The following is a 13,595-nucleotide window of genomic DNA, read 5'->3' on the forward strand; positions in this document are numbered from 1 at the left end:
GGCATCTTGCTCGATGGATGCAATGCCGATTGCCACGGAGGACCCTTGAAAAGTCGCTTGAACCCCAATAGGGCCATGGCAAGCTTCCAATTCTCATTCAATTGCAGAGGATCTCTTACTTTAAAAGACTTATATCAAAATTTTCATACAAATTCTCTTTCAAAATGGTATAGTTCCTCTGAAATTAATTTACATCCCTCTTTTCCCTATTACATTAAAGGTAAAATCAAACAAATATGATTTAACGTTATTGTCTATAAATATATAAAGATAAATATATAAAGAGATAAATGTCATAAAATAATAAAAAATATTACAAAAAATTTGGAACGAATATTACAAAAAGACAAACGCAACGTTACATTTTATTTAAATCTTATAGAGAAGTATTTTATTAATATATGTTAATTTAACTATATAAAATGATCATATAATAATATCAAAACATTGAATGTGGCAATAAAATTAGTAATAGAAAAATTCACTTTATTAAAGTAAAAAAGTTTAATTTATATGAGTATATTTATACATATATAAATTGGAATACTTTGCAATTTTTTAACGACGTATACATATTTTCATTTATGCATAATTTCAAATGCTTTACAATTTTTTAACGACATATTGATATAAAGTTCATATTATTTAATATTTTTTAGGAAAAAATTTTGAGAAATTTATACATGCTTCTCGAGCATATACGATGAAATACCTAACGACAACGAGTTTATAAAAAGTTTACGGCAAGAAACCGTTAAATGATTCTGTGTTCTCGGAAAAAGTACTCGATTAAAGTACACAGGAACAAAACAGAAACTTCCCGATTTTATAAACAAAAACCAAAAAAAAAACAAAAATTGAAAAATTATAGTCTTTTTATCGGCTTCTGGGGTCGAGTCATAACAATATTGAGGAAATTTTTTGATACTTCTTATAACTTGGAAAAAATACAGACGTCGTTTATATATTACATAAAATTTTCTTTTTTATTGAACAGGCTTCTCGCGAAGAACAAAAATTTCGAAAAAGAAGATACAAAATACGATATATATTTGTTACTTAAAGAATAAAAAAGATATTTGTTTAAGTGCCAAGTAATATAATGTAAATACAATAAGCATTTTTTTAAGCATATTATTAGTTATATTTTTGACATATATTTTACTACTTATAATTGCTTCAATTTTTACACGACGCAAAGCAGGTAATAGATTTTGATGCAAAGAAATATTTGTCCCAATCCTTGTAGGCTGAAATTATCTAGAAGGGTTTTATCCCTCTATCAAAACTAGGAGAAATATCATTTTTAGGCTGACAAGGTCGTACAATGGCCACCGGATTTTTTTTACACATTTTAATGGAAAAGGAAACTATGCACAAGAAAAATAAAATAAAATAATAACAAAAGAAAACAATAATAAGATAAAGAACAATATTAAATGTTATTACTAATGCAAATAATAAATTACCTTTAACCGATGAATCCTACAATTCCTGCATGTATCCATATTACAATTGTTAATGTACTAATAAATACTACAACACGTAACATATACACAAAAATAAAATAAATGTTAAATAATATAAATATATACTTATATATTAATAATTAATAATTATATTGATAATTATATTAATAATTAATAATCACGTTTAAAAAATAATAGCGTTTTATTATATGCTTATTATATTTAATAAAGTTCGCAAAGAGATATCTTATACTATTTCTCCAACGATGTATGTTTATATCGTATACTTCAAACATTTTCATAATTTTATTATCTCTTTGGCCTTAAATTACCTTGACTTTAAATTTTTTTAATTTATTAATCTCTTTTGCAGACTTTACAACAACAAGCCATAGAAAAATATGTTATGATTCGTGATATAAGATACTAATTCCATTTCTATATGAAACAATAAGTGTACTAAATAACTGCGGCATGCATTCCGTAAAGCTATGCAATTATATAATTATATATTTATGTTATTGTTATTATTATTATTATTATTATTATTATTATTATTATTATTATTATTATTATTATTATTATTATTATTATTATTATTATTATTACTTCATCTTGTTCCGTCTTAAATTAAACAAGTTTAGTCTCATGCGTCATTTCGTGCATACACTTTAAACTTATTATTCATATTTAACATTTTGATATCTTATCATGTATTAAATTGTTACATCAACATTCTAACTATGCATGAAAAAAAACGTGATTGCATAGTCAAATGTATCTGTGTTAGTTATCTTCTATTAGAAAAAATAGGATGTGTTGCGCGCATGGACGGACGAATGGCATATTTACAGAGACGTTCGCTTGATTCAAACTGCATCATATGAATATTAAAACGTGTAATTGTGTACGAATAGTGGATTTTAAAAAGCGTACGGATACAATACATATGAACGATATTAAAAATATAATTGTGGCACAATTATATTTTTAATGAAATCACAGATGTGGCAAATATTTAAGTGAATTTAGTTATACTGTGCGCTTGAATATAGATGAAAATTACAAGATCAGTGATATATAATTCTATGGTTTTTTTGATCGTTTGTGTAATTTGATCGCGATTATCTTTTTATCGCGATTGTTTTTCTACTATAATACTATAATTACTATAAGAGTTTCCTAATTTAATCGTAAGATACTTAGTATGATCGATCATAAAGAGAAATCTAAAAATTAGTGTAACATAATAACGCGATTTTCGCAAACTAACTGGGTTCTAAGGAATTTATCGAAAATATATGTATATATGACTTGATTAGCATCAATTCAATTAGCAGGTCAAAATCATCTGGTAGATCGGGAGAACTAACTGACTGATGATTGAACGGAAAATGATTGAGTGCAAACATTTACAAAAGAAGCAGATTATGTTAGAAATAATATTATGCGTTTTATTGAAAATTGTATTGCTGACAAACGCAACTGTCACGTTGTCACCGAATGATACTATTCCATTAAGCGTCCTGGAGAATCTTTTCAATCCGCCCAAACTTTACACAGGTAAAGAATTTTTTTCATCTAATTAAAAAACAATTGAATGTTATTGCAGCTAATGGTTCATTCGTGTAACTAAAACTGGATGATAATAAAATATATATTGCAAATAATAAAATAAAAATGTATAACATAAAATTGATGAGTGAATGCAATGTGTTATGAAAAAAAGAATAATATTTAAAATAATATTAAGAATATTATATAAAGCTTGTTTTTATAATTTTATTTATAAATGATTATTATATATTATAAAATTAAACTTAATTAAGATGGCATATTAAAACTTGATTGTATTATTTTTGTGTCTCTTTAATTGCTAAAAAAAAATTTGAATGAGGTATTCTGTGTGTTTATTCTTCGCTATTAATCATACATATAATTACACTTCAATTTTATGATTTTTCTTCAATTTCTAAAACATATTTATTTTTCTAGATATTTATAATCATTTATTAGAGTACAATATAAAAGAATAGATCATAATATAGAGTATAAGATTTATATTAAATTGATTTTTTTTTATTTTAGAAGATTAATTTAGAAAATCAATATCATAAATCATATTTTATGTTAAGGATAGTTGTATGTAACAGCTATTTTAATTTTGTATTAAGAATAGTTATATAGGATAACTAATTTAAATATTGAATCAAAAAGTCGAATATCAATATAATGGAACAAGTTGTATCAATTAACGCCAAAAGTTCTATCAATATATGAAATACAGACATCATTAAAACTTTAATGATAATGAGAAAATTTTTGAAAGAATAGATTTTGGAAAGAATAGTTAAGATAGAATTAGAGAACTTGATTAACCTATCATGATAGAATCAAATCGTTAGGCAAAATTGTTCCAAGAAATAGAAAGAGCTATATTTTTAGGTATTATTTGTTAAAAATAGCGAATATAAATTCTTATTAACCCTAATTAATCTATTCTGCGTCGCTTTCTCTTTGATTCATGAATCATGTTTGATATGCAAGATGATGAAACTTAACTAGAATCATGCTAATAATGTGATTGTGAGAAAACAAAGTCGATTCGAGATTCCAACTTTAAATATGTGTATGATTCTATAATCTCTTAATAGATTACAAAGAAATACATAAATCGTTAGCAAAAAAAATTTATGATAAATAATTAAAAATATAATTTAAGTTCAAGAGAGAGTGAAAATCAAATCAAATCTAAAAAAAGAAATATCTTACAATAACAAGACAAATTATTCTGTCCCGCCAAAAAGGGAGAAGAAATTTGCATACATCGTAAAATTAATCAAAATTTAAGAAAGAAAAAATCGTCAAATATCATTATTTTAATTTTATTTACTTAAATTTTTTTACGTTTGTGTGTTAATGTATGAATTGTAACAAATATTTTGAAACATACTAATAACTACACACGAAAGAAGGTGTTTTCTCTTTCTCCTTGCACTTCAATTTTCGCGCCATGATTTGCCAATTTTTAATTAATTTTTTAATTATTATTATTATTATTTGAGCCAATTTTTTATTTTAATTCAGAAATATCATGTATTTATAATTTCTTAATCAATAAGAAATGTTTGAAAAACGGATAGCGCTTTATTAAAAACTTTTTATTTATTTTTGTTGTTGTAACAAGTAATTTTCTAGATTTTAAATGACGTAGAGGTTTTTATATTATTGTTTTAAGGTCAATACTTGTTGTGCTAATTTCCTTATTTTTTAATTTACTTTTCTTCTTTCCTTTATTATCATTTTAAATTGTTTTTTCTGACTTACTGAAATAATTCACTTAATCTTGTATATAATTATGTCAATATAAACGATCTTAAAATCTCCAGAAATAAATGTGGAAAAGCCAACATCTCCCAGAGCATTTGTAGAATTCTACAATCAATTCACAAATAGAAGAGACAATATTTCTGTAACATTCAGGTAAAGAATTTAAAAATTCTTAGTCTGTATTCTTTTTTATTTTCTCAAATTTAACGACGCACACACACACGTGTGTGTGTGTGTGTGTGTGTGTGTGTGTGTGTGTGTGTGTGTGTGTGTGTGTGTGTGTGTATGTGTACACAGGGTAAGCCATTTTAAGTTACCCACCCCAATAACTTTTTTATTTTTGAATGTACAACAAAATATTTCAAATAAAAGTTGCTTGACTTCGAAGGGGACAGAAGATGGTGCCAAAAATTTGACCTTGGATAGTCATTTGAAGGTCACATAAAGGTCACCTTCAATTTCTTAAATGGAACCTACTATTTTTCATTGCATATTCTTGTAGCTCATCTCGAGAGCTTTCCAAAACACTATAATTAAGTACCTTTTCGTTAAGTACTTTTTGAGTTATGAGGCTTGAAATAATTTCTTAATTTTACATAAACCGTAAAATATCTTGTAAAATATTCATTTTTCGATTATCTTACCTTAATACTTTTACGTACAAAATAATGAGAGGAATCAATTGGTGTAAAGAAAACACATAGTTGTTTTTAAGAAAAAATATGAAATTGTTAATTGCAAATTACATATTTTTTCTTCAAAAAAATAAAATGTATATATGTGTAATGTAAATGTGTATATGTGTATATATATATATATATATATATATATATATATATATACACATATACACCTATATACACATATATAAACATTAATCCTGTTATAATTTTATTAAATATATAAAAACAAAAATTTTTGTAGATGGAATGAACCTGAATTTACCGACGAAATACCGAGAATACAAGGATACACAGTGCAGTGTTGGTCGATGATCGAGGATCTAAATGAAATTGAAATGGTCTGCAAGGACAAAAATATCTCAAAAGTATTGGAATACACGGTGCACAATCTGAAACCTAATACGACGTACTACTTTCGAGTACGAGCGTATACTAAAATTGTTACTGGTCCTTACACGGATTTAATCAATGTGTCTACTACAGACGAAAATCCAATTCCTCAATTATTGATCGTATGGGGAAACAGTATCGGGATATGGGATTTAGATTTAAAAACCTTCGTTCATTTCGTTACACTGAATATATTCGATGTCCCATACATATCCATCGCTTACTCAGTAGCAGAAAAGAGAATTTATTGGAACAATGTGCAAAAAGATATAATGACACTAGAGATCGATGAAAACAGTATCACAAAAATAATTAGCCTTGAAAATGTGCCGCTCTTTCTTTCTATTGATTGGGTAGCAAGAAATCTATACTGGATAGAAGTTGACTTAGATTTTACGTATTACATTATGAAGTTTGATTTAACAATGTGGGATTATGGCATAGTCAATTATGAAAAGATATTGAAAACAAGCACAATTTATGACATGAATATATTGCCGTCTATGGGGTATGTTAACTTTCATTCAGCTAAAGAAATAAACAAATTTTCATTAAAGTTTTGTATCGGCTTGTAATTTTTTAATAATTTGATAAAGCTTAGTAATTAAATTATAAATTACAAAATAAATATCAAAATAACACATACTTATAAATATTATGAATATTCACATTTAAATAATAATATTCACATTTATACAGTTAAGTTTCTGCTATTGTTAAAGTAATGTTCTATACATAAATAATACATATATTTTTTTAGAATAATTTATATGACACAATGGAATAAAACTTCAAATCAACATAATATAGCACTATTGGATCTCGATGAAAAAAACACGCAAATAATTCAGAGAAACACATCCAATATATGCACCTGTTCACTAAATATGTCACAACCTTTCTATATGGAAATTGAAAACACTAATACTAAGAAGCCGCTACTTTACTTGTTATTTGAAGATTCCTTGATTGTGGCAGATATATCTATTTGTAATTGCAATTTGATTTTACAAGCCAAAAACATTGGAATATATTTCAGTTTCTTAAAGATTGACAAGACAAATATTTACATTTCTTCAACCACTTTTCGATTAATTGTTTTGAAAAAAAAGTATGCCCTTCTCGAAAGCAAAGACGCATTAAAATACATCCAAATGATACAATATCCTTACGTTTCAACATCGTTACATATCTTTAATGCCTTTAAATCTCTGCAAACATATCCTCCGACCAGATGCCTGATACCTGACGAAGAAGTTTACACTATTGAAATAGTAACAGAAAACAGCATAATTGTGAATCTTCCGGAATCGGTTCCAAAGAGTGGATGCAAAAAATACAATCTACCAACTACTATATATACTATTCATGTGAGCCATTGTTCAGACAATAACTTCAATAAGACTGAGAAATTCAATGTGCAAATGTACGAGCGGTATTATGAGATTAAGAACGTAACGCCGCTTACAGAGTATAAGTTAACGTTAACCTTAAGTAATTTTTACTTTGATCGATTATCGATAAAACCATTTAGCTCGACACAATCAATCAAAACTAAGCCGGGTAAGCTCAATGCACCGGAAAATGTAACCGTTCAAGCTCTGACGCCTACTGTGGCAGCAGTTCATTGGATGCCGCCCAAAAAACTGAATTGCATAGCCGTGATCTACAAAGTGTATTGGGAATCAATTATTTTGATGGACGATTTACAACAAAGAGGCGAACAATTTATCAATACACCGAAACGTATGGCAGATGGCAGATTTTTCACAAAGATTCAATTGTCGTTACCAGTACAAGATTACTTAATATATGTGCGTGTATATCCAGCTAATTTCAGTGATTTTTACAGTGATAGTTCAAGCAAGATAATTCAAATATACTCAGAACCGAACAATATAACTTTAAGTAGAGTCAACGTAAATAGTATGAACATTTCTTGGACCTCAAATATCGAACAGAATCTAAAAGTCTTTTGTGCATTAGAATACAAAAATGTTGCGATAGAAAAGTGGCAAATAACGGACTTTATTAAGACGAAATATAACAAAGAAGTAGTATACCATATCGAAAATTTACAGCCAGGAACATCATACAAATTTCGCTTGATATTAAAGTACCCCGAATACGAGGAAATCTTTATATGGCCGGCTGATGAAAGATTTACTTTTTCAACAATTGGTATAAGTAAGTGAAGGTATTATAAATATTATATTATTATATGTTTATTTAAAACATTAAAATGCTTACAAATTTTTGAGATTAGAAAATTTTAATAGTAATATTATAAGTAGCAGTAAGCTTTTAAATAATATAAAAATATTAAAACTACTTTTTTGCATAATAAAGATAATATTTCAAACACTCCTGGAGTATCAAGAATGCAACAATATTATCTAATATTGATATTAAGCCTAGTTACTGTAATCTGCATCTGCTATTTTTATTGTTGTAAGTATATTTGATATACTTTTTGGCCTTTAATTGTAGATAATATTAGATATAGTACATTAAGATTTCCTTAAAAAATTAATTTACATATCGGAAAACCATGTAAATTTTATAATGGATATTATTAGATAAATATATTGTAATTTTACAACAGTGTATCGCCAACATAATGGAGATAACAGTCATAATACGGATGAATACGAACTGGACGAAATCAAACGTCACTAAATCACACTACAAAACACACTGGCAACGGCGCATTCGGAATGGTAAAAATTAATTTTTTTAAGCAATGTTTTATGATATTAATTGCTAGATCAACAAAAATTAAAACAGATATGCATTTCCTAATGAAGATAATTATTACAAGAATAACTATTTATTAGAAATTTTTTTATTAGAACTATTTATTATAAATAATATAAAGTTATTGTGAGACATCATATACAAGTATTCTATGTATTTTTCATTGTATTAATATAAAATAAAATATAATGTTACTTGACATTAAACTATATATTTTTAATAAAATATATATTTAAATTACTGTTAAATAGTTCGCAGATGTTTCAATGAAAAGTGAGGAACTTTGAAAACTCGGGTGTATAGATACCTATTGCAATAAAAATGCTTCGAAAAATTGCTTCCTTATACGAGAAAAAGAAATTTTTAAAAGAAGCCAGACTTATGGATCATTTTCGACATAAACATGTATTAAGATTGCTGGCAGTCTGTTTAGATGGAGAATCTCCATTACTTGTGTTGGAATTGATGGAAACTGATCTGCTAAAACATTTGAGAGATTGTCGTAAATTGCAAACGTTCGATTCACATGCTCTGCGTATACGGGATTTACTCGCCATGTGCGAAAATGTTGCACGAGGCTGTTGCTATCTGGAAGAGCTGAGTTTCGTACGTGGAAGTCTCGTGTGTCGAAATTGCCTAGTATCTGCGAGAGATAGCGAGAACCGTATTATCAAAATTGGCAATTTTGGACTAGCTAGAAATATTTACAAAGACGGTTATTACCGCAAGAATATACAATTATTAAAACAAATTAATTATTGTAAAATATTGAATTTTTTGAAAATGTCTTTTATTTATTTATCATAATAATATTTGCACATTTTTTCTTTGAATAGATTTAAATACAAATAAATTCTTTTTATTTATATAAAACAGATAAATAACTGTTTTTTGTTTCGCACATACTTTAAAAATGATCAATTAATAGCAGAAAATTAATTTGGTTGAAGTCATGTTTTAGGAAGGAGAAGGTCTAGGAGAATTTCCTATTCGCTGGATAGCACCGGAATCTTTGGTGAGTGGAATATTTACTTCCCAAAACGATGTTGTCGGTCATTTTGAGTATTAATGTGAGAGATTACATCGTTGGATGAGCAACCTTACGCTGCCAAGTCTAATCCCGAAGTGATAAATTATGTATGTGCTAGACGCAGCTTGCCGATGACTCAATTGTCCGTCAACGTTGTATCAATTGATGCTGAGTTGCTGGAGTGCAGCGGATTTTAAACATTGTCCGAAAAATATCATAGCATTAAGAAAGGACATAGAAGATGCTTTACTATGTCCAGTCGATATTACTTAGCCATTATAATTTAATTAATTTTTAACGCTATTTTTCAAACGATTCAATAAACCTCAACGGAAGGGGACCTATAGGAAACATATTTCTAGATATAACTAATTCTGTCCTTTTCAATTACCTTAAATTTTGAAAGATTTTGAAAAATTTTGATTATTAAAAAACAACATTCATTTTCACGACTGTAAACAACCCCCAGCAAACACAGAATATTGCAACAACATTGCTGCAATGTTGTAATATTGCCGCAACATTGCTGCAATGTTGTAATATTGCCGTAATATTGCTGCAATATTCTATGTTTGCTGGGACGTGATACTGACGCTAATATATATAATATGTTTATATATATAATATATGTAATATAGTATCGAATCGATGTTTAAAAAAGAGAAATATCGATAAAAATTAAATTAAATATGTCAGGTAGTCATTTAGACTAATAGTTAAGTCTTATATAAGAAAAGAAAAAAAACAGAAGAAATTGCTATAACAATTATATATATTTCATACATATATCGTATAATTGTAATTATTACAATCCATATAAGTAATAATCCGCCAATTTTAGAGAGAGAGAGAGAGAGAGAGAGAGAGAGAGAATTCGGATGCACATTAATGCACATTAAAGGTTGTCGTACATAAATTTACAACAACCGTGTAATTAAAATAATAAAGTAATTAATACCATAAGTCATTATCTGTATTATAAAAAGTTATTCAATATAAATGGCGATAATAATAACTTTCTTACAATTAATTATTTTACTTATTTTAGTTATTTATGCTACTGTAAATTTGTATGAGACAGCCTTTAAGTATAGTACACGCTACTGCATCCAACCATATTCGTTATTAATTGTCGGCATATGTATCTAAACAATTAAAAGCTTACGAAAATAGATGGAACAGTTGATAATTAATAATGAGTAAATCGATTTTTAAAACATTCCATCATTATTATTGTTTAAAGAATTAAAAATTCTTGTACAACATATTATATATATTCTAATTTCATGTCAATAATAAAACAATCAGGTAAAAAATAAATCTAACATTCTGTCATATACAAAATATTCGTCTAATTGAAAATAAATAAAAAATCAAATAATTTATATAAACGGCTGATAACGATATTTCTACTAATATATAGCATACATAGAAATAAGTAAAGTTTGCAAAAAAATTGTTTCTTAAATATTGACCTGAAATTTTTTATTTACATACTATACATTCTCGATTTGTTAATTGACATGTAACTGCATATGTTATTGCGTAGTCAAGTACTACATAAATCACTTTTTTAAAATCTATTATTATTTTTTTTTAATCAAAATTGGAAAATAAGAGCTACAGTGTGATAGTTAGAGCGCAGGGAAGAGATAACACTTTCTTCTTTCTGGTTACTTGTTTATTTCAAAATAAAAATAATTACATTAATAAAAAACGAGAGTTTTTATCAGGCAAAAGACTCGTCTTCAAAATGCTGTTTATCAAGCAACAAAAAATAGCTTGAACTAGCAGAGTGATACGGAAAGCTTGCATCATGTATTTGCGACGATAATCGATTATTTCGAAGATATGAAGCGTTCGTTCATATATTTATGCATTTGTTATCATCGAGTCAGATATGTTTGCATAATTTAACGCGTTGCGTTTAACACTGTAATACATTTTGTTAACATTGCGCTGAAGAGTTATCAAATATGATCCAAAACGTTAAAACTGTTTTCTATTAATGTAATTATTTTTAAACAAAGATCAAATTGAATTAATTATAAAAATAATAATTAAAACTACGTGTGATTGGTCCGAATGATAAATCAAACGCTATAAAGAAGGTTTGTTTAGGGGCCAAGAAATCGCAGGTGATGCAGCGTATTTTAACAAATCTATAATGTAAAAAAAAATTATTTTTATTTTGAAAGAAACGAGTAATCAGAAAGAAGGAAATGTTATTTCTTGCCTACGCTCCAACTACCGCGATGTAGCTCTTATTTGCCAATTTCGATTTCATTTTTAATTATTTGAGCCAAATTTCAAATTATTTAATTTTATTATTTTTCTTATAATCAGAATATCTTTTTATATAATAAACGTGTCTCTTACATATTTCAAAGAGAAAATTATGCAGAAATAAATTAAAATAAGAAGTTTAATAAGATTTATTAAACCGTTATACATATATAACTATTTTTATTTATACATAAAGCTCTTTTTGTTTTATTTATATAACTTTTGTATCAAATAATTTTTAAAGATTGTAATTTTTTTTAAATAGCGCCAAGTATCTCCGCGGAGAAAAAAGGAATTACAAACAGAAGCAGTTAATAAAGCATCATGGCAATACCATAGACATATTAACATAGATTGCTTATGAAACAGTGAAGCCCGAAGTGGAGGCACAGTCTATGTTGATATGGCTATAACACGACACATGATCACAGATTAATCATTCAAAATCAGTTACTATTACGGTTTCTAGCAAAAAACCGCTACCCCATTACGATTGCATAATTCAAACTGCATCATATGAATGTTATAGAAAACGTGTAATTGTATACGAATAGTGGATTTTAAAAAGTGTACGTATACAATACATACTAACGAATTGTCACAATTATAATTTTAGTAAAATTACAGATATGGCAAATATTTAAGTGAATTTAGTTATACTGTGCGCTTGAATATGGATGAAAATGTCACAAGTAATTCAATAGTTTCTCTGATCGTTTGTAAGATACTAATTTGCGATTTTCGCAAACTAATTGGATTCTAAGGAATTTATCGAAAATATATATATGACTTGATTAGCATCAATTCAATTAGCAGGTGAAAATCGTAAATCGGGTGAAATAGCTACCTGATGATTGAATGAAAAATGATTGAGTGCAAACATTTACGAAAATAGCAGATTATGTTAGAAATAATATTATGCGTTTTATTGAAAGTTTTATTATTGACAAACGCAACTGTTACATTTTCGCCGAATGATACTACTCTAAGCAACTTCCAGGAGCAGCAATTTCATGTGTTTTACACAGGTAAAGAATTTTTTCATCTAATTAAAAAAAAATGAATGTTATTGCAGCTAATGGTTCATTCGTGCAATTAAAACTGGGTGATAATAACATATATACTGCAAATAATAAAATATAAATATACATAAAATTATAACATAATAATTATAACATAAAATTGATGAGTAAATATAATGTGTTATGAAAAAAAGAATAATATTTAAAATAATATCAAGAATATTATATAAAGCTTGTTTTTGTAATTTTATTTATATAAATGATTATTATATATTATAAAATTAAGCTTAATTAAGATGGCATATTAAAACTTGATTGCATTATCTTTGTGTCTTTTTAATTGTTAAAAAAAAATTTGAATCTCAATGAGGTATTCTGTTTATTTTTCACTATTAATCATAGATATGATTACACTTGAATTTTATATGATTTTTCTTCAACTTCTAAAACATATTTATTTTTCTAGATCTGTAATCATTTATTAGAGGATAATAAGATTTATATTAAATTAATTTTTATTTTAGGAGATTAATTTAGAAAAACAATATCATAAATATATTCATATATACATATAAAGAACTTAATTAACCTATCGTGATTAGAACCAAATCGTTAGGCAAAATTGTTT

The 13,595-nt window shown here is 26.7% G+C and overlaps 1 protein-coding gene across 9 annotated transcripts; it reads left to right on the forward strand.

Moving 5' to 3' along the window:
• The first annotated feature begins 2,266 nt into the window (after positions 1 to 2,266).
• LOC145974503 (proto-oncogene tyrosine-protein kinase ROS-like) lies at positions 2,267 to 10,014 on the forward strand. 9 transcript variants are annotated; one of them, XR_014439713.1, is made up of 9 exons: positions 2,267 to 2,401; positions 2,810 to 3,032; positions 4,859 to 4,952; positions 5,724 to 6,380; positions 6,633 to 8,059; positions 8,222 to 8,323; positions 8,478 to 8,592; positions 8,881 to 9,644; positions 9,778 to 10,014. XR_014439713.1 is itself a non-coding variant. In XM_083104377.1 (7 exons), exons 1-6 carry the CDS (start codon positions 2,849 to 2,851, stop codon positions 8,549 to 8,551), a joined length of 2,538 nt encoding a protein of 845 aa, XP_082960503.1. In that variant the 5' UTR covers positions 2,295 to 2,848; the 3' UTR covers positions 8,552 to 8,592; positions 8,881 to 10,014. The 9 variants fall into 9 exon arrangements, 2 of the variants coding, with proteins under 2 accessions (XP_082960536.1, XP_082960503.1); XR_014439714.1 differs by having other exon boundaries at positions 2,295 to 2,491; XR_014439715.1 differs by having other exon boundaries at positions 2,314 to 2,401; positions 2,807 to 3,032.
• The last annotated feature ends 3,581 nt before the right edge of the window (positions 10,015 to 13,595 follow it).

This window comes from Camponotus vicinus, unplaced genomic scaffold (genome assembly GCF_025532165.1).
Source record: "Camponotus vicinus isolate PSW18456_S1 unplaced genomic scaffold, iyCamVici1.0 SCAF_1, whole genome shotgun sequence".
Classification (NCBI taxonomy): Eukaryota; Metazoa; Arthropoda; class Insecta; order Hymenoptera; family Formicidae; genus Camponotus; species Camponotus vicinus.